The sequence below is a fragment of the Capsicum annuum genome, chromosome 4 (assembly GCF_002878395.1).
Source record: "Capsicum annuum cultivar UCD-10X-F1 chromosome 4, UCD10Xv1.1, whole genome shotgun sequence".
NCBI classification, from domain to species: domain Eukaryota; kingdom Viridiplantae; phylum Streptophyta; class Magnoliopsida; order Solanales; family Solanaceae; genus Capsicum; species Capsicum annuum.
In genome coordinates this window covers 224,247,132-224,260,172 of record NC_061114.1, presented here as the reverse complement: position 1 = coordinate 224,260,172, position 13,041 = coordinate 224,247,132, and the positions used below count along the sequence as shown (strand labels likewise).

Genomic DNA, 13,041 nt, shown 5'->3' with positions numbered 1-13,041 from the left:
CACCCAAATATCCAAACAAATAGGACAAAGGCATCGAATCACATCCATAATCACATCAAAATTAAAATAAAGAGAAAAATGAGAAAAATTGACCTCAAATGAAGCTTTCGAACTCAATAGTATTCGAATAAAGAGATCCACACCCGAAAACCTCAAATGAACCTCGATGACGAATCCAGTCCAACTTCGATATATTTGACCCCCACAAAATCACAAAAAAAATAGAAAAGGCACGAACCCATTTTCCTATGCATGATTTCGTCTCATCGTTCTCCGACGGGTTTTAACAGAAAAGGGGAAGGAATAGGCTGTTTGGATCGAAAAATAACGACGGGGGAAGTCAGTTTGTTGTTGTGACTTCGCCGGAGCTCCAGTGAGCTCTGGAAGTGACGGAAATCGGAGAGTGGGTCACGTTTTCTGTTGCTTCAACGTTTTCCAGCGAGAAATTCGCCGAAAACAGTCAAACCCAACGCCCTTTTCTCTCTGTTCTTTCTGATATTTTCGATCTGCCTCCCTCTCTTTATTCTCAGTTACGATCTCTCTCTTTCTTCGATTGATTTCAGCTCATCATCGCCCTTCTCCCTCTCTCTTTGATCTCACAATTTCTCCCTTGCTCTAATCTCTTGTTCTCTATCTCCTTCGTCTCTCGTTTTCTCCACCCTGTGCGTATGAGTGTGTTACTGTGTTTATGGTAAGGATTAGTGATGGGAATGAGTGGTGTGTGAAAAAAATGGAAGGGAATCTTGTGTGCTTCCCCTTCGTATATGGCAATGGTGATAGGTATATGTGATAGTGAATTATGGAGAAGATGGATGTTGATGATGTGGACCCTCCAGAGGTAAAGAAAATCTCGTGAGGAGTATGTTCTTCTCCTCAATTGTGTTAACTGTCAAGAGGAAAAAGAAAAACTTGAAATCTTTTTTCCCAGTGGGGCCCTTGTGAGTGGAAAAAATGTATATTGTATACTTTTTTTAGTGATGTCCACCTTTACGGTGAATGTAGTGCATTCCATTTTTGGATGGTAGGTGATGGAATAATTTCATGGTCCCCACCTCTATTTGTTGTCTTGTGAATTGGTTTCAAAGTGAATAAAATATGAGGGGTAAGGGTTACGTGGGTGGGGTGGTGAGGTAGGGTAGGTGGGGTAGGTTGGTTAGGATAAGGTTGTTAATTTGTTAGGGAGTTTGTTTTTTTTATATTTTTGTAGGGTATGATCACATGGATGGAGATACGTGGTAAGACGAGGTAAAAATGGGGAGATTGAGTTTCGGAAGGGACAAAATTACGTGTCTACATCATGCCGCTCTTTGCATGTAAACACAAAGTGTTTTCATACAAAGAAGTAGACAAAGAGACAAAATTTTGACCCGACCATTATTCAAAGAAAAAAAATAAAAGGAAGAAGAGCAACTGGGTATTGACTTAGGACAACCTACCTACCCAAGTTATGGAGGAATCGAGTACCGGTATTTCCAAAGGACTAGAAAGAGAAGGACTATACCGAGTTGGAGAGTCGATTTAGGTTCCATCGAGGTTCCGGTCCGCGGCTCTGTTATTACATCAAAATAAAAATTACAAGTTAAAACATAAATGAAATTACAAAGTCCTATCTATGCAGTTTCTTTTGGACTCTTGACTTGAGTTTCATCACCCTATTCTTCAGGCGAACTCCTGACTTTCTATTTCTTTAACTTGTTGCTTGCCTTTCGATTTCTTCACCCTGTTCTCCAGGCGGGTTCCTGACTTGCTATTTCATCAACTTGTTGCCATGCTTTCAACTTCTTCACCCTGTTCTGCAGGCGGGCTCCTGACTTGCTATTTTTCAATCTGTTTAACTGTCAATTTCTTCACCTTGTTGCTTGGTTTTCCATTTATTCGCCTTATGCTTTGGGCAGGCTCCTGAAATCACATCAAAACTAAAAAGAAAATTATCCCAAACAAATATTATTATAAAGAGGTTTTATTTTCCAGAAAAGTAAAGTTTCAAAAACAGAAATTGAATTTTTGCCCCAGTTTATCATCAAAAGACTTTTGGAAAAGTCACATCATACCTACTTGCATGTTGCAATGATGAATCAAGACTCTGACTAAGAAATGCATCTCTTAAGAGTAAAATTAAATAACCAAGACTAGGAAGTGCATCTCCTAAGAATTAAAGTGAGGGATTCTAACTAGAAATTCGGTCTTCTAGAGATACAAGTTTAAGCTAAAAAGTATGCCACCTGACAAATGAAAACTAGCAAGGAAGTGCATATTCTTAGGGTTAAGTGCAATAACTCGACTAGAAAGTGCATCTTCTAGGAATCAAGACTTAAGTTAGGAAGTGCATCACCTAAAAAGCAAAATTCGAATTACCTAATCAAGAAAGTGCATCTCCTTACCAATGTTGCTTGAATTATCAAAACAAAGAAATGCATTTCCTTACCAATACAGCTTGAATTACCAAAATAAGGAAGTGCGTATCCTTACCAATGCCGCTTGAATTACTCAAATAAGGAAGTGCATCTCCTCAGAAATGTCTCTTGAATTACTCAAACAAGGAAGTGCGTCTCCTTACAAATGTTTCTTGAATTGCCCAAACCAGGAAGTGCGTCTCCTTACAAATGTTGCTTGAATTACCCCAAACAAGGAAGTGCATCTCCTTATCAAATGCCTCTTGAATTACCTAAAGAAGAAAGTGCATCTCCTTACAAATACCGCTTGAATTGTCCAAACAAAGAAGTGTGTCTCCTAACAAGTGTTGCTTGAATTACCCGAACAAGGAAGTGCATCTCCTTACAAATGGTGCTTGAATTACCCAGACAAGGAAGTGCATCTCCTTACAAATTATTAAGAGTTCTTCTGAAACAAAAACAGTATCTTTGCTTTACCATGCTTCTCAGATAAACTCTTTGACCCTTGGTATTTTCGTGAATTCCCAAAATTTTCTGTTGAAACAACTTTCTGCATGCCTTATTTCGGCTCACAATCATGTCTCTTTCATGTGTTGGTCTTTTGTCTTGCTTTCTGCAATTGAAGAAGCTGGTAGCCAGTTTTAAAATCTTTTCTCACTTGTTTCGACATAGACTTGACTTAACAACAAGAGAAAATGACAATGACTTTTATTTGGATAACTGACTCAAGAAAGATAAACAAAATAAAGAGAAAAAAGAAAAGCTAATGAATGTCCCTATTGAAACTAAGAAATAAAAATTTATCTAAAAATGACAGTCAACTCCAAAGATTATGCCATGCATTTTGGGTCAGGCTGCCTGATCTTTCCATCCAAACTTTCTACGAATTGTTGTTGAGTTAATGGCCTTGAAAATGAGTTGTTTCCTTATGTCAATTACATTTAAGACCTCGTTTGGCTAGTGGCGCCTTGGAGGGTTTTTTTTTCAACAAGCCTCTCTCATTTTTTTTCTAGCTCACCATTGCTTTATGGTGTCCGTGAGGGTTTTTCACCAATGAGACTCTCTTATTTTCATTTGTCTCAACTCACCGTCGACTTACAGTGCCCATGAGGGTTTTTGCCGATAAGACTCTCGCATTGTTATCTCTCTCAGCTTACCATTATCTTACGGTGCCCGTGAGGGTTTTCACCTATAAGACTCTCTCATTTTCATTTCTCTCCTGATTCCTTATGCCAAGAAAGACAAGTAGTTCCCAAAATGCATCATCACATTCATTGCATGCTTAGCCTTAACATTCTCAAAGATTGATCTGAAGGTCTTTCTTTGGTTGTAACTTGGCTTTTGGATAAGGTTAGAAAGAAAGGATGATTTGAGGCCCAAACGACACTTGAAGTGGGGTGGGACTTACAACTTTCGAAATTGACTCAAACAATGAGGATCAACTCACGCCCCAGTTTCTTTTGACTGGAAAATACTAAATTGTTTATTTGGTTGGACCGAGCCCAGAGTAGGGAAGCCTACGTATCTCACTCATAAGAGATGAGAATCAAGTCACGCGTAGTTCTGGCAGCTTGTTGTTTCGCTTTGATCTAATTTTTCTTTATTTTTCTTTTATTCGCTCTTTTCACTTTGCGATTCTTTTTTCTAACTCTATTTTTCTTGACACTCTTTTTTTTTTTAGAAACATTTTGTCTCTTTTTTGTAACTTTTTGACTTTATCTTTTTACTCGACACTATTCTTTGAACTTTGCTTACTCTATCTTGATTCCAAAAGAGGGTTATGAAAGAAAATAATACTAAGGCTCAAATGGGGTAAACAAAAGATGACACAATGTTTGGATAACAAAATGAAATGCCTTCATCATATCAATCCTTGAGAATGCAAGTACATAATATGCAATTGGAAGTGAGAGATGAAGATCATTTGCGACATCTTTTTAAGCAGATTGAGTTTGTCGTCACTACTTCTTCTGTAAACTCCACTTTTGTTGTACATTCCTCACATCAAATGACTCATGCTTTCGTGGAGCTTCTTATCTTCTTGTTTCTCTTGATATAGGGATCACACGTCCACTATTTGACGTAATTGGGACTTACCTTTAGATCGATGACCAAGTTGTTCTTTTGATTCTCAAAATAATTGCCTTAACTTGTCACCAAATGTCTCAGCACTCTATCTATTTTCTCATATGCTCTCTTTTTCTAACTTTAACCCTCTGATTCAATGTTCATGCTTAAACTGGATTTTAAGATTTGGCTGAAAATTTCACTAGCATGTTATATCACTAGAGTCAACACAAAATATACTATGTAAAGAAAACAAACAAACAACACATATTTAAAACACAAAGGAAAATAAGACACTTCATTTAGTCGAAACAAAAGATAGAAGGGTTTGAACATAAACAACAAAAGGACAAAACAAGACAGGTCCCGAACTACAACCCTAAAATAAGTCGGAGAACAGAAAATAAAACAAAACAAGCTATCAAACCCCTTCCTAGTAAGGAGAGGGGTAACTTCTCAATTGCTCAGACTGACATCTTAGCCACTGGTTTGCATATCAGCATGACTAGAGCTTTCCTTACTGTCAATGTTCTGCACCATGATTGATTTATCTTGAATCATCTTTTTAATTTCTCTTTTCAAAGCACGCCAATCTTCAATACTGTGACCCTAACCATCAGAATGATATGCACATCGTACATTAGGATCAAAACTTCTTAAATATGGGTCAGAAGTATACCCAAAGAGAGGAGTGATCATACTCTGTTGTACCAATCTCTGGAATAAACTTGCATACGACTCTCCAATGGGTGTGAAGCTATCCCTCGACTTCTGTCTCATTTCATTATTTCGCTTAAATTGAAAACCAGGCCTAGAAGGGCTTCTGTATGTATGTGGAGTTGGAGGATAACTCGGCAGAGTTAGCGCGCGCCAGTATGGGTAAGATGGGGGTTGAACATATGGTTGCGCATTATACACTCGATATGGAGATGGAGGAATGGAATATAATGGATTTTGGGAAGGATTCTGTGGAACTTGGCTATAAACTTGGGTTTTAAGCCCGTGGGTAACGATGGTATGGTCCTCTTGCCCGTGCTTGTTGTCCGACTATAATAGCAGATGCATCTTTCTCATTCTTCTTTTCTCCAACACTTCCCGAACCTTTTTGAATTGCTTGAGTAGTCTCTTTCAATGTTGCAAAACTCACAATGCAACCGGTCTTAATTCCATCCTCTATCATTTTCCCCATTTTGAGGACCTCAATAAATGGCTTGCCTAATGTAGGTAACAAGTGTTGATAATATATTTCATCTTGCGCTTGAATAAACACCTCCACTATCTTGCTTTCTTTCATTAGCGATTTTACTCTAGCAGCTTATTCACGCCATCTAATCGCATACTCTTTGAAAGTTTCAGTACTCTTTTTCTTCATATTAGTTAAGGATTTCTCGTCAGGAATCAACTCCATATTGTATTGAAATTGTTGCACGAATTCATTAGTCAGGTCATCCCAGTTATTCCACTTGTCGGTGTCTTGGTCAACAAACCATTCTGAAGCTAGACCTGAAAGACTCTCACCAAAATATGTCATGAGTAATTCTTCCCTCCCTCCAGCGCCCTTTAGATGGTTGCAATAGTTTCTCAAATGTGCTACAGGATCGCCATGTCCATCATACTTCTCAAACTTCGGCATTTTAAAACCAAAAGGAAGATGTACACCTGGAAACATGCACAGATCTTTATATGAGACACTTTTGTCCCCCCCCAAGTCCTTACAAGTTTTTCATAGTCAGTTCCAAACTTCTCAATTTTCTGGCTATTTCCTCTTGTTCTTCTATCATAACAGGTTTCTCAGTGTTAGGAGAAAATTCAGGCGATTGAGGGCAATCGTAAGGACCAGTCCACTTAAATGTGGGCTCGGGAGCGTAATGATGATCACTAAAAATATTCAATACAGGGTCGCTTGAAGAGTGAGGAATCACAACCATTGGATTGACATTAAAAGCAGGAGCTTCAGACGGGAGTGGGGCTGCAAAAGCATGAATAACAGGCGAAGCCGAGCATGTGGTAATTTTGGATTGAGGAGTGAGGAAATGAACATTGGAAGTGTTTGGATACTGTTGCCCTCGAGTAGGTCCTGATGCATGTTGTGGCGTGTCGATCAAAATAGGAAATTGTGCATGTGACACTGGAGGCAAACTAGAAAGATATTTCAGATTATCTGCAGAAAATAGAGGAGGCGACAACCCATTAGCCGAAGCTCGATGCATTTCTATCATTTGTTGCCTCAATTTCCGAATCTCTTCATTAGCTCCTACATTCTCATTCCCCAAACTCCCTATCTGATTAGTGACAACAAACTCGGTATCCTTGTTGGCCATAACTTTCTCTGTGACTTGGACCAATATGGAGGACCAGCCAAAATACCACAAACCAACCACCATAAACTAACTGGACAAGAGATAGCAAATGCGTTAGAGTTCAATGATTTTTCAAAACCTCTTATTCTTTTTATATCTTGAAAAAAAAATCACCGAACCCTAGAAGGGCGCCTACGTATCTCACCCCCGAAAGAGGAGAATCAGGTGTGCGTAGTTCGTGAAGTTTTGCCAAAATGACCAATTAAACTCTTTTTTCTTTCTTGAAACAAAGTGTCAAAAGAATTGGCAAAAATCTTTTTGCATTTTTTTTAAGTTTAAATCTCTATACAAAATGAAACCTGTGATAACCAAAGAAAAATCTTTTTGGGTTTTCGATTTTTGAATTTCATGTGAAAATGAAACTTGAACCTATTAAAGAAAAATATTTTTGTAGTTTTCTTTTAAAGACATATATGAAACGCCTACTCTAAATGGAGAGTGAAGAAATATTTTTTGGATTTTTTAAATAAGATCCTCGAACCAATAATAGGCTGCCTACGTATCTCACTCCCGAAAGAGGAGAATCAGGGGTGCGTAGTTCGTCCAGATTGGACAATTAATGATTAAATAACAGGCTAGACCCTGACTTAAGAGACACGACCAAAGACAGACGATGAACCATGTCAATAAAATCTTTTGAGTTTTCATTTTGATTCTTCACAGAAAAATGACATCAACAACTATGAAAGAAAATTTTTTTTGGTATTTTCGTTATACGAAACGTAAAAAATTTCTGACATCTTTTTTTTTGCAGTTTTCTTTTATAAACACATCCTATGAATGAAAAAAAATCTTTTTGAAGTTTCGAATTGTGAATGCATGCTAAACGAGACAAAGGAAAATCATTTTGATGTTTTTGAGAAAATAAGTGAGAAAGGTAAAAAAGTCCTTTTGAATTTTGGAATTGTGAAGAATAAAAGTAATAAAAAACTCTAAAAACTATGAAACTCTTTTTTTCTTTTTTCTTATTTTTTTTCATTACCCACACACTTTACTTCTAACACATGTTTTTCCCAAATCAGTCCATCAAATGACCACGTTATCCTCAAAGATGCAATATTTTGCACATAGGGATGCGTTAGAGGTGAGTCTCCTACAAAGGACCAAGTGGGCCCCGCTAGGTCTCAATATGATGCACATAAGCATGAACTAAAAGCTTACCTACGTTGGGGTTCACTAACAAGGTTGTTCGGGGGAGCGTATGGTCGATAGTGGCTACGACAGCTTTCCACCTACTCCATAACACCGATGGCTCCCCCCCTAAAATAAGGGTGACTCAACTAGAGATCGTGTACAACACGTGTACTACAGACTTGTTGCAGAAAGAAGGTCGGGGGTAGACACATGATGCCAGATATAAAAGCGGTAACACATAGGATAAATACTGTACACAAAGAGCACGAAAACATTCCATAATGATAAAACAATAACACAATACAACACACAAAAAAAAATATTTATACACTTATAGTTCCAAACAAAGTCGATACGACTCCAAAATAAGCTCGAATTCTGAACAAGTTCCCCAGCAAAGTCGACAGAGCTGTCACACCCCTTTTCGACTCCAAAAGATTATGGATTAAGTTTCGAAAGAGTTTTTGTAATTAAGTGACAAAATGAAGAATTTTTGTTTCGAAAAGGGATTATTTACATTTTTTATTCAGAGTCGCCACTTGATATAAATTAGGTGTGCCAAGTCACCTTTGGAAATCTGTTTTCAAAACAGTTTGACTCTAAAACTGATCCGCGAATAGAGATTCCAGCTAAGGAATTCTGTTGACCGAAGGGAAGGTGTTAGGCACCCCTCGATCCCGTAGTTCAACCACGGTCGCTTGGTGAAGCATATCGGCTAATTTGAATACTATGAATGTATAAACCAAACAAAACACACAAATCAAACAAACAAACAAATCAAATGAAATTCAAAAACCAAAATAATGTCAGTTCGATTTAATACAATCCAAAAATAAAGAAGATGCAAAAATGTAAATCCTATTCTAAACTAATCCTACACTATGCTTTACCCGACACCTCGAGTCTTCATCACGATTATCCTCCGCAATCATGATACGTCGGGGCATTCCCCGGTGAATAAACACAAATAGCTCGGGGCATTCCCCGGCCAAATGGTACATTTGTTCCAAAAGAAATAAAACCAAGCCATTCAACACATGTCAAGCATTCAAGATTTCACAATTCTTACATTTGCCTACCCAACTCGGTTTATGATTCTATCACGTTCAACAATATTCATGCTGATTCCGAATTAAACAAAACAACAATAAACCAAAATTAATCTAAATTCACCTTTTTTATCAATTTCTCAATTCCACCCCCAAATTCCTTTTCAATACAAACCCACATTCATATTATCATCACCTACAATTGATATCAATTATTAAAAAGCAAACAACATCCAATCATCACCCAAATATCCAAACAAATAGGACAAAGGCATCGAATCACATCCACAATCACATCGAAATTAAAATAAAGAGAAAGATGAGAAAAATTGACCTCAAATGAAGCTTTCGAACTCAATATTATTCGAATAAGAGAATCCACACCCGAAAACCTCAAATGAACCTCAATGACGAATCCAGTCCAACTACGATATATTCGACCCCGACAAAATCACAAAAAAAAAGAAGGCACGAACCCATTTCCCTATGCATGATTCCGCCTCATCGTTCTCCGACGGGTTTTAACAGAAAAGGGGAAGGAATAGGCTTTTTGGGTCGAAAAATAAGGACGGGGGAAGTCAGTTTGTTGTTGTGACTTCGCTGGAGCTCCGGTGAGCTCTGGCAGTGACGAAAATCGGAGAGTGGGTCACGTTTTCTGTTGCTTCAACGTTTTCCAGCGAGAAATTCGCCGGAAACAGTCAGGCTCAACGCCCTTTTCTCTCTGTTCTTTCTCAGTTACGGTCTCTCTCTTTCTCCGATTGATTTCAGCTCACCATCGCCCTTCTCCCTCTCTCTTTGATCTCACGATTTCTCCCTTGCTCTAATCTCTTGTTCTCTATCTCCTTCGTCTCTCGTTTTCTCCACCCCGTGCGTATGAGTGTGTTACTGTGTTTATGGTAAGGATCAGTGATGGGAATGAGTGGTGTGTGAAAAAAATGGAAGGGAATTTTGTGTGCTTCCCCTTCGTATATGGCAATGGTGATAGGTATATGTGATAGTGAATTATGGAGATGGATGTTGATGGTGTGGACCCTCCAGAGGTAAAGAAAATCTCGTAAGGTGTATGTTCTTCTCCTCAATTGTGTTAACTGTCAAGAGGAAAAAGAAAAAATTGAAATCTTTTTTCCCAGTGGGGCCCTTGTGAGTGGAGAAAATGTATATTGTATACTTTTTTGAGTGATGCCCACCTTTACGGTGAGTGTAGTGCATTCCATTTTTGGATGGTAGGTGATGAAACAACTCCATGGGCCCCACCTCTATTTGTTATCTTGTGAATTGATTTCAAAGTGAATAAAATGTGAGGGGTAAGGGTTTCGTGGGTGGGGTGGTGAGGTAGGGTAGGTGGGGTAGGTTGGTTAGGATAAGGTTGTTAATTTGTAAGGGAGTTTGTTATTTTTTGTATTTTTGTAAGTATGATCACATGGATGGAAATACGTGGTAAGACGTGGTAAAAATGAGGAGATTGAGTATCGGAAGGGACAAAATTACGCGTCTACAATAAATAATTGATTTTGTTGTGGAAAGTCACTGCTACGTGTTTCTTTCATTGATTCCTTCCTCTGTAGTGTGAAAGTGATCTTCAGAGAATTAAAAGCCTTACAACAAAGCATTTTGTTTATTCGATCTATCGCCATTTGTGTATATGTGTTTCACTGAGAAATCAATTTAAATTCAAAACCCAACCAGTTAAGTAACAAAATAGTATATAAACTCACGCAAAACGTTCAACTTTGTGATCATTCATACTCACTAGTCTTCCTTCTTCTTTTCGTTCGCGTGCAAATATGGATCTTCACGAGTCAATCACTAACCAGACGGACGTTACTTTCATGGTCGCTAAGCATGTTTTCTCAAAAGAGGTTAAAGGCGATACCAACCTGGTGTTATCTCCTCTTTCTATTCAAATAGTTCTTGGCCTCATTGCTGCCGGCTCCAAGGGACCAACACAGGATCAGCTTCTCGATTTCCTCAAGTCCAAATCTATCGATGAACTCAACTCTCTTTATTCACATATTGTCAACACTGTCTTTGTTGATGGCAGCCCCAATGGAGGTCCACGTCTGTCTGTTGCTAATGGTTTTTGGATAGAACAAACGCTGCCGCTCAAGCCTTCTTTCAAGCAAGTTGTGGATAATGTTTATAAGGCTGCTTCAGAGTCCGTTGATTTCACGAACAAGGTTAGGGCTTTATTACTTCCTCGGTGTCAATTTGTTTGTCTTATTTTCTTTTTTAGTTTGTTTCCGAAAGAATTTCTCGTTCATTTTTTGACAATTACTTAATTCTAACTTTCATTTGACATATTTAAAACCAAAATATCAAAGGACATTTTGATATGTACTTTTTCAAATTTCGTGTCATGTAAAACCAGACAAACAAATTGAAATCAGGTGGGTACTTGATAAGCAGGCAAGAACGAGAGGGGAAAAAATAGTTATGTATGCCCTTGACGATATTGGAAATGAAATTATTGGCTGAAGCATGCATATACGTGCCTAATTTTATCATTCCATTTTTGTTTTTGCCAATTTGATAAAGGCTGCCGAGGTTGTCGATCAAGTCAATCAGTGGGCTAAAACGAAGACAAATGATCTCATCAAAGAGATTCTTCCTCGTGGCTCAGTGGACAACATGACAAGGCTGATCTTGGCTAATGCACTATATTTTAAAGGAGAATGGAATGAGAAGTTCGATACTTCAGAAACAACAGACCATGAATTCTATCTCCTCAATGAAGGGTCTATTCGAGCCCCGTTCATGACAAGCAAAGAGAAGCAGTACGTAGCAGCGTTTAATGGCTTTAAAGTGTTGAGGCTTCCTTATAAACAGGGTACAGATACACGTCGCTTCTCAATGTATTTCATTCTCCCAAATGCACATGATGGATTACCTGCTTTAGTGGACAAAATCAGTTCAGAACCTGGATTCTTAAATCACCACGTTCCGTTTAGAAAAGTTCGTCTGAGCCAGTTTCTTATCCCTAAATTCAAAATAACTTTTGGATTTGAAGCTTCCAACATTCTAAAGGGACTTGGCCTAACGCTGCCTTTCTGCGGAGGTGATCTCACTGAGATGGTTGACTCCTCTATTCCTGAGAACCTGTCGGTTTCACAAGTCCTCCACAAGTCCTTCATTGAGGTAAATGAGGAAGGAACCGAAGCTGCAGCTGTTACCGGGACTATATTGATGGCCGCGTCCTTGACTATTGAGAAGCCAGTAGATTTTGTTGCGGACCATCCATTCATGTTCCTTATAAGAGATGAATCTACTGGTGTGGTGTTGTTCCTTGGAAGCGTGATGAATCCTATAGCTGGTTAGCTGACTGACACAACCAAAAATGACTCTGGAAAGAAGGAAAGCAACATATGAATCTCTGAATTCACATTATCATTCACATTCGCAAAGAATGATAGATCTATCATCTATAAGGACAAATTTCAGTGGCGCGATGTATCCAAATAATCAGTCTTCTGATCTTTTTGTTACTTAAAAGTATCTCTGACATCTAATGTTATTTCATTTGTGCTTGCTTTATTTGTGTATTTTGATATGATAAAGAGCTCGAAAGTAATTAGAAGTTTGTAATTTCATCTATTGTACTTGTTAGGGACTCACATGTTAGGTAGCTTAGTTTTCTTTTCTATCAATAATGTTGAAGGGCTGTTAAATTAGATAATTCAAATCTTTTGGACAAGGAAGAAATGGAGAAATTAATGCAACAAGTGTCCTCACTAAGTATGTTGTTTTTCTTAATACTAGCAAATTAAGAAAGTACATTACTTTGACATTTGTGTTCTCAATCTTTCGTAGACATGAGCAGCCAAAAGAAACTTATACTATTTAATTTCTTGTTTTGATGATCTGCATTCTATCTTTTTTCTCCAATGATTTAACAAGGGAAGCTATATACATCTGCAACTGAACATACTTACATTTGTCAACTTTTCCAAACTTGGAGGTCAAGCAAAAAAGTTTCATTTTTTTACGCCACTAATAGTTATTAGCGTAGAAAACCACTTTCTTTATTAAAAGTTAAAACAG

The 13,041-nt window shown here is 38.0% G+C and overlaps 1 protein-coding gene across 1 annotated transcript; it reads left to right on the top strand.

Moving 5' to 3' along the window:
* The first annotated feature begins 5,847 nt into the window (after positions 1-5,847).
* On the top strand, positions 5,848-12,785 carry LOC107867112 (serpin-ZX). The gene is made up of 2 exons (XM_016713225.2): positions 5,848-11,180; positions 11,539-12,785. Exons 1-2 carry the CDS (start codon positions 10,788-10,790, stop codon positions 12,316-12,318), a joined length of 1,173 nt encoding a protein of 390 aa, XP_016568711.2. The 5' UTR covers positions 5,848-10,787; the 3' UTR covers positions 12,319-12,785.
* The last annotated feature ends 256 nt before the right edge of the window (positions 12,786-13,041 follow it).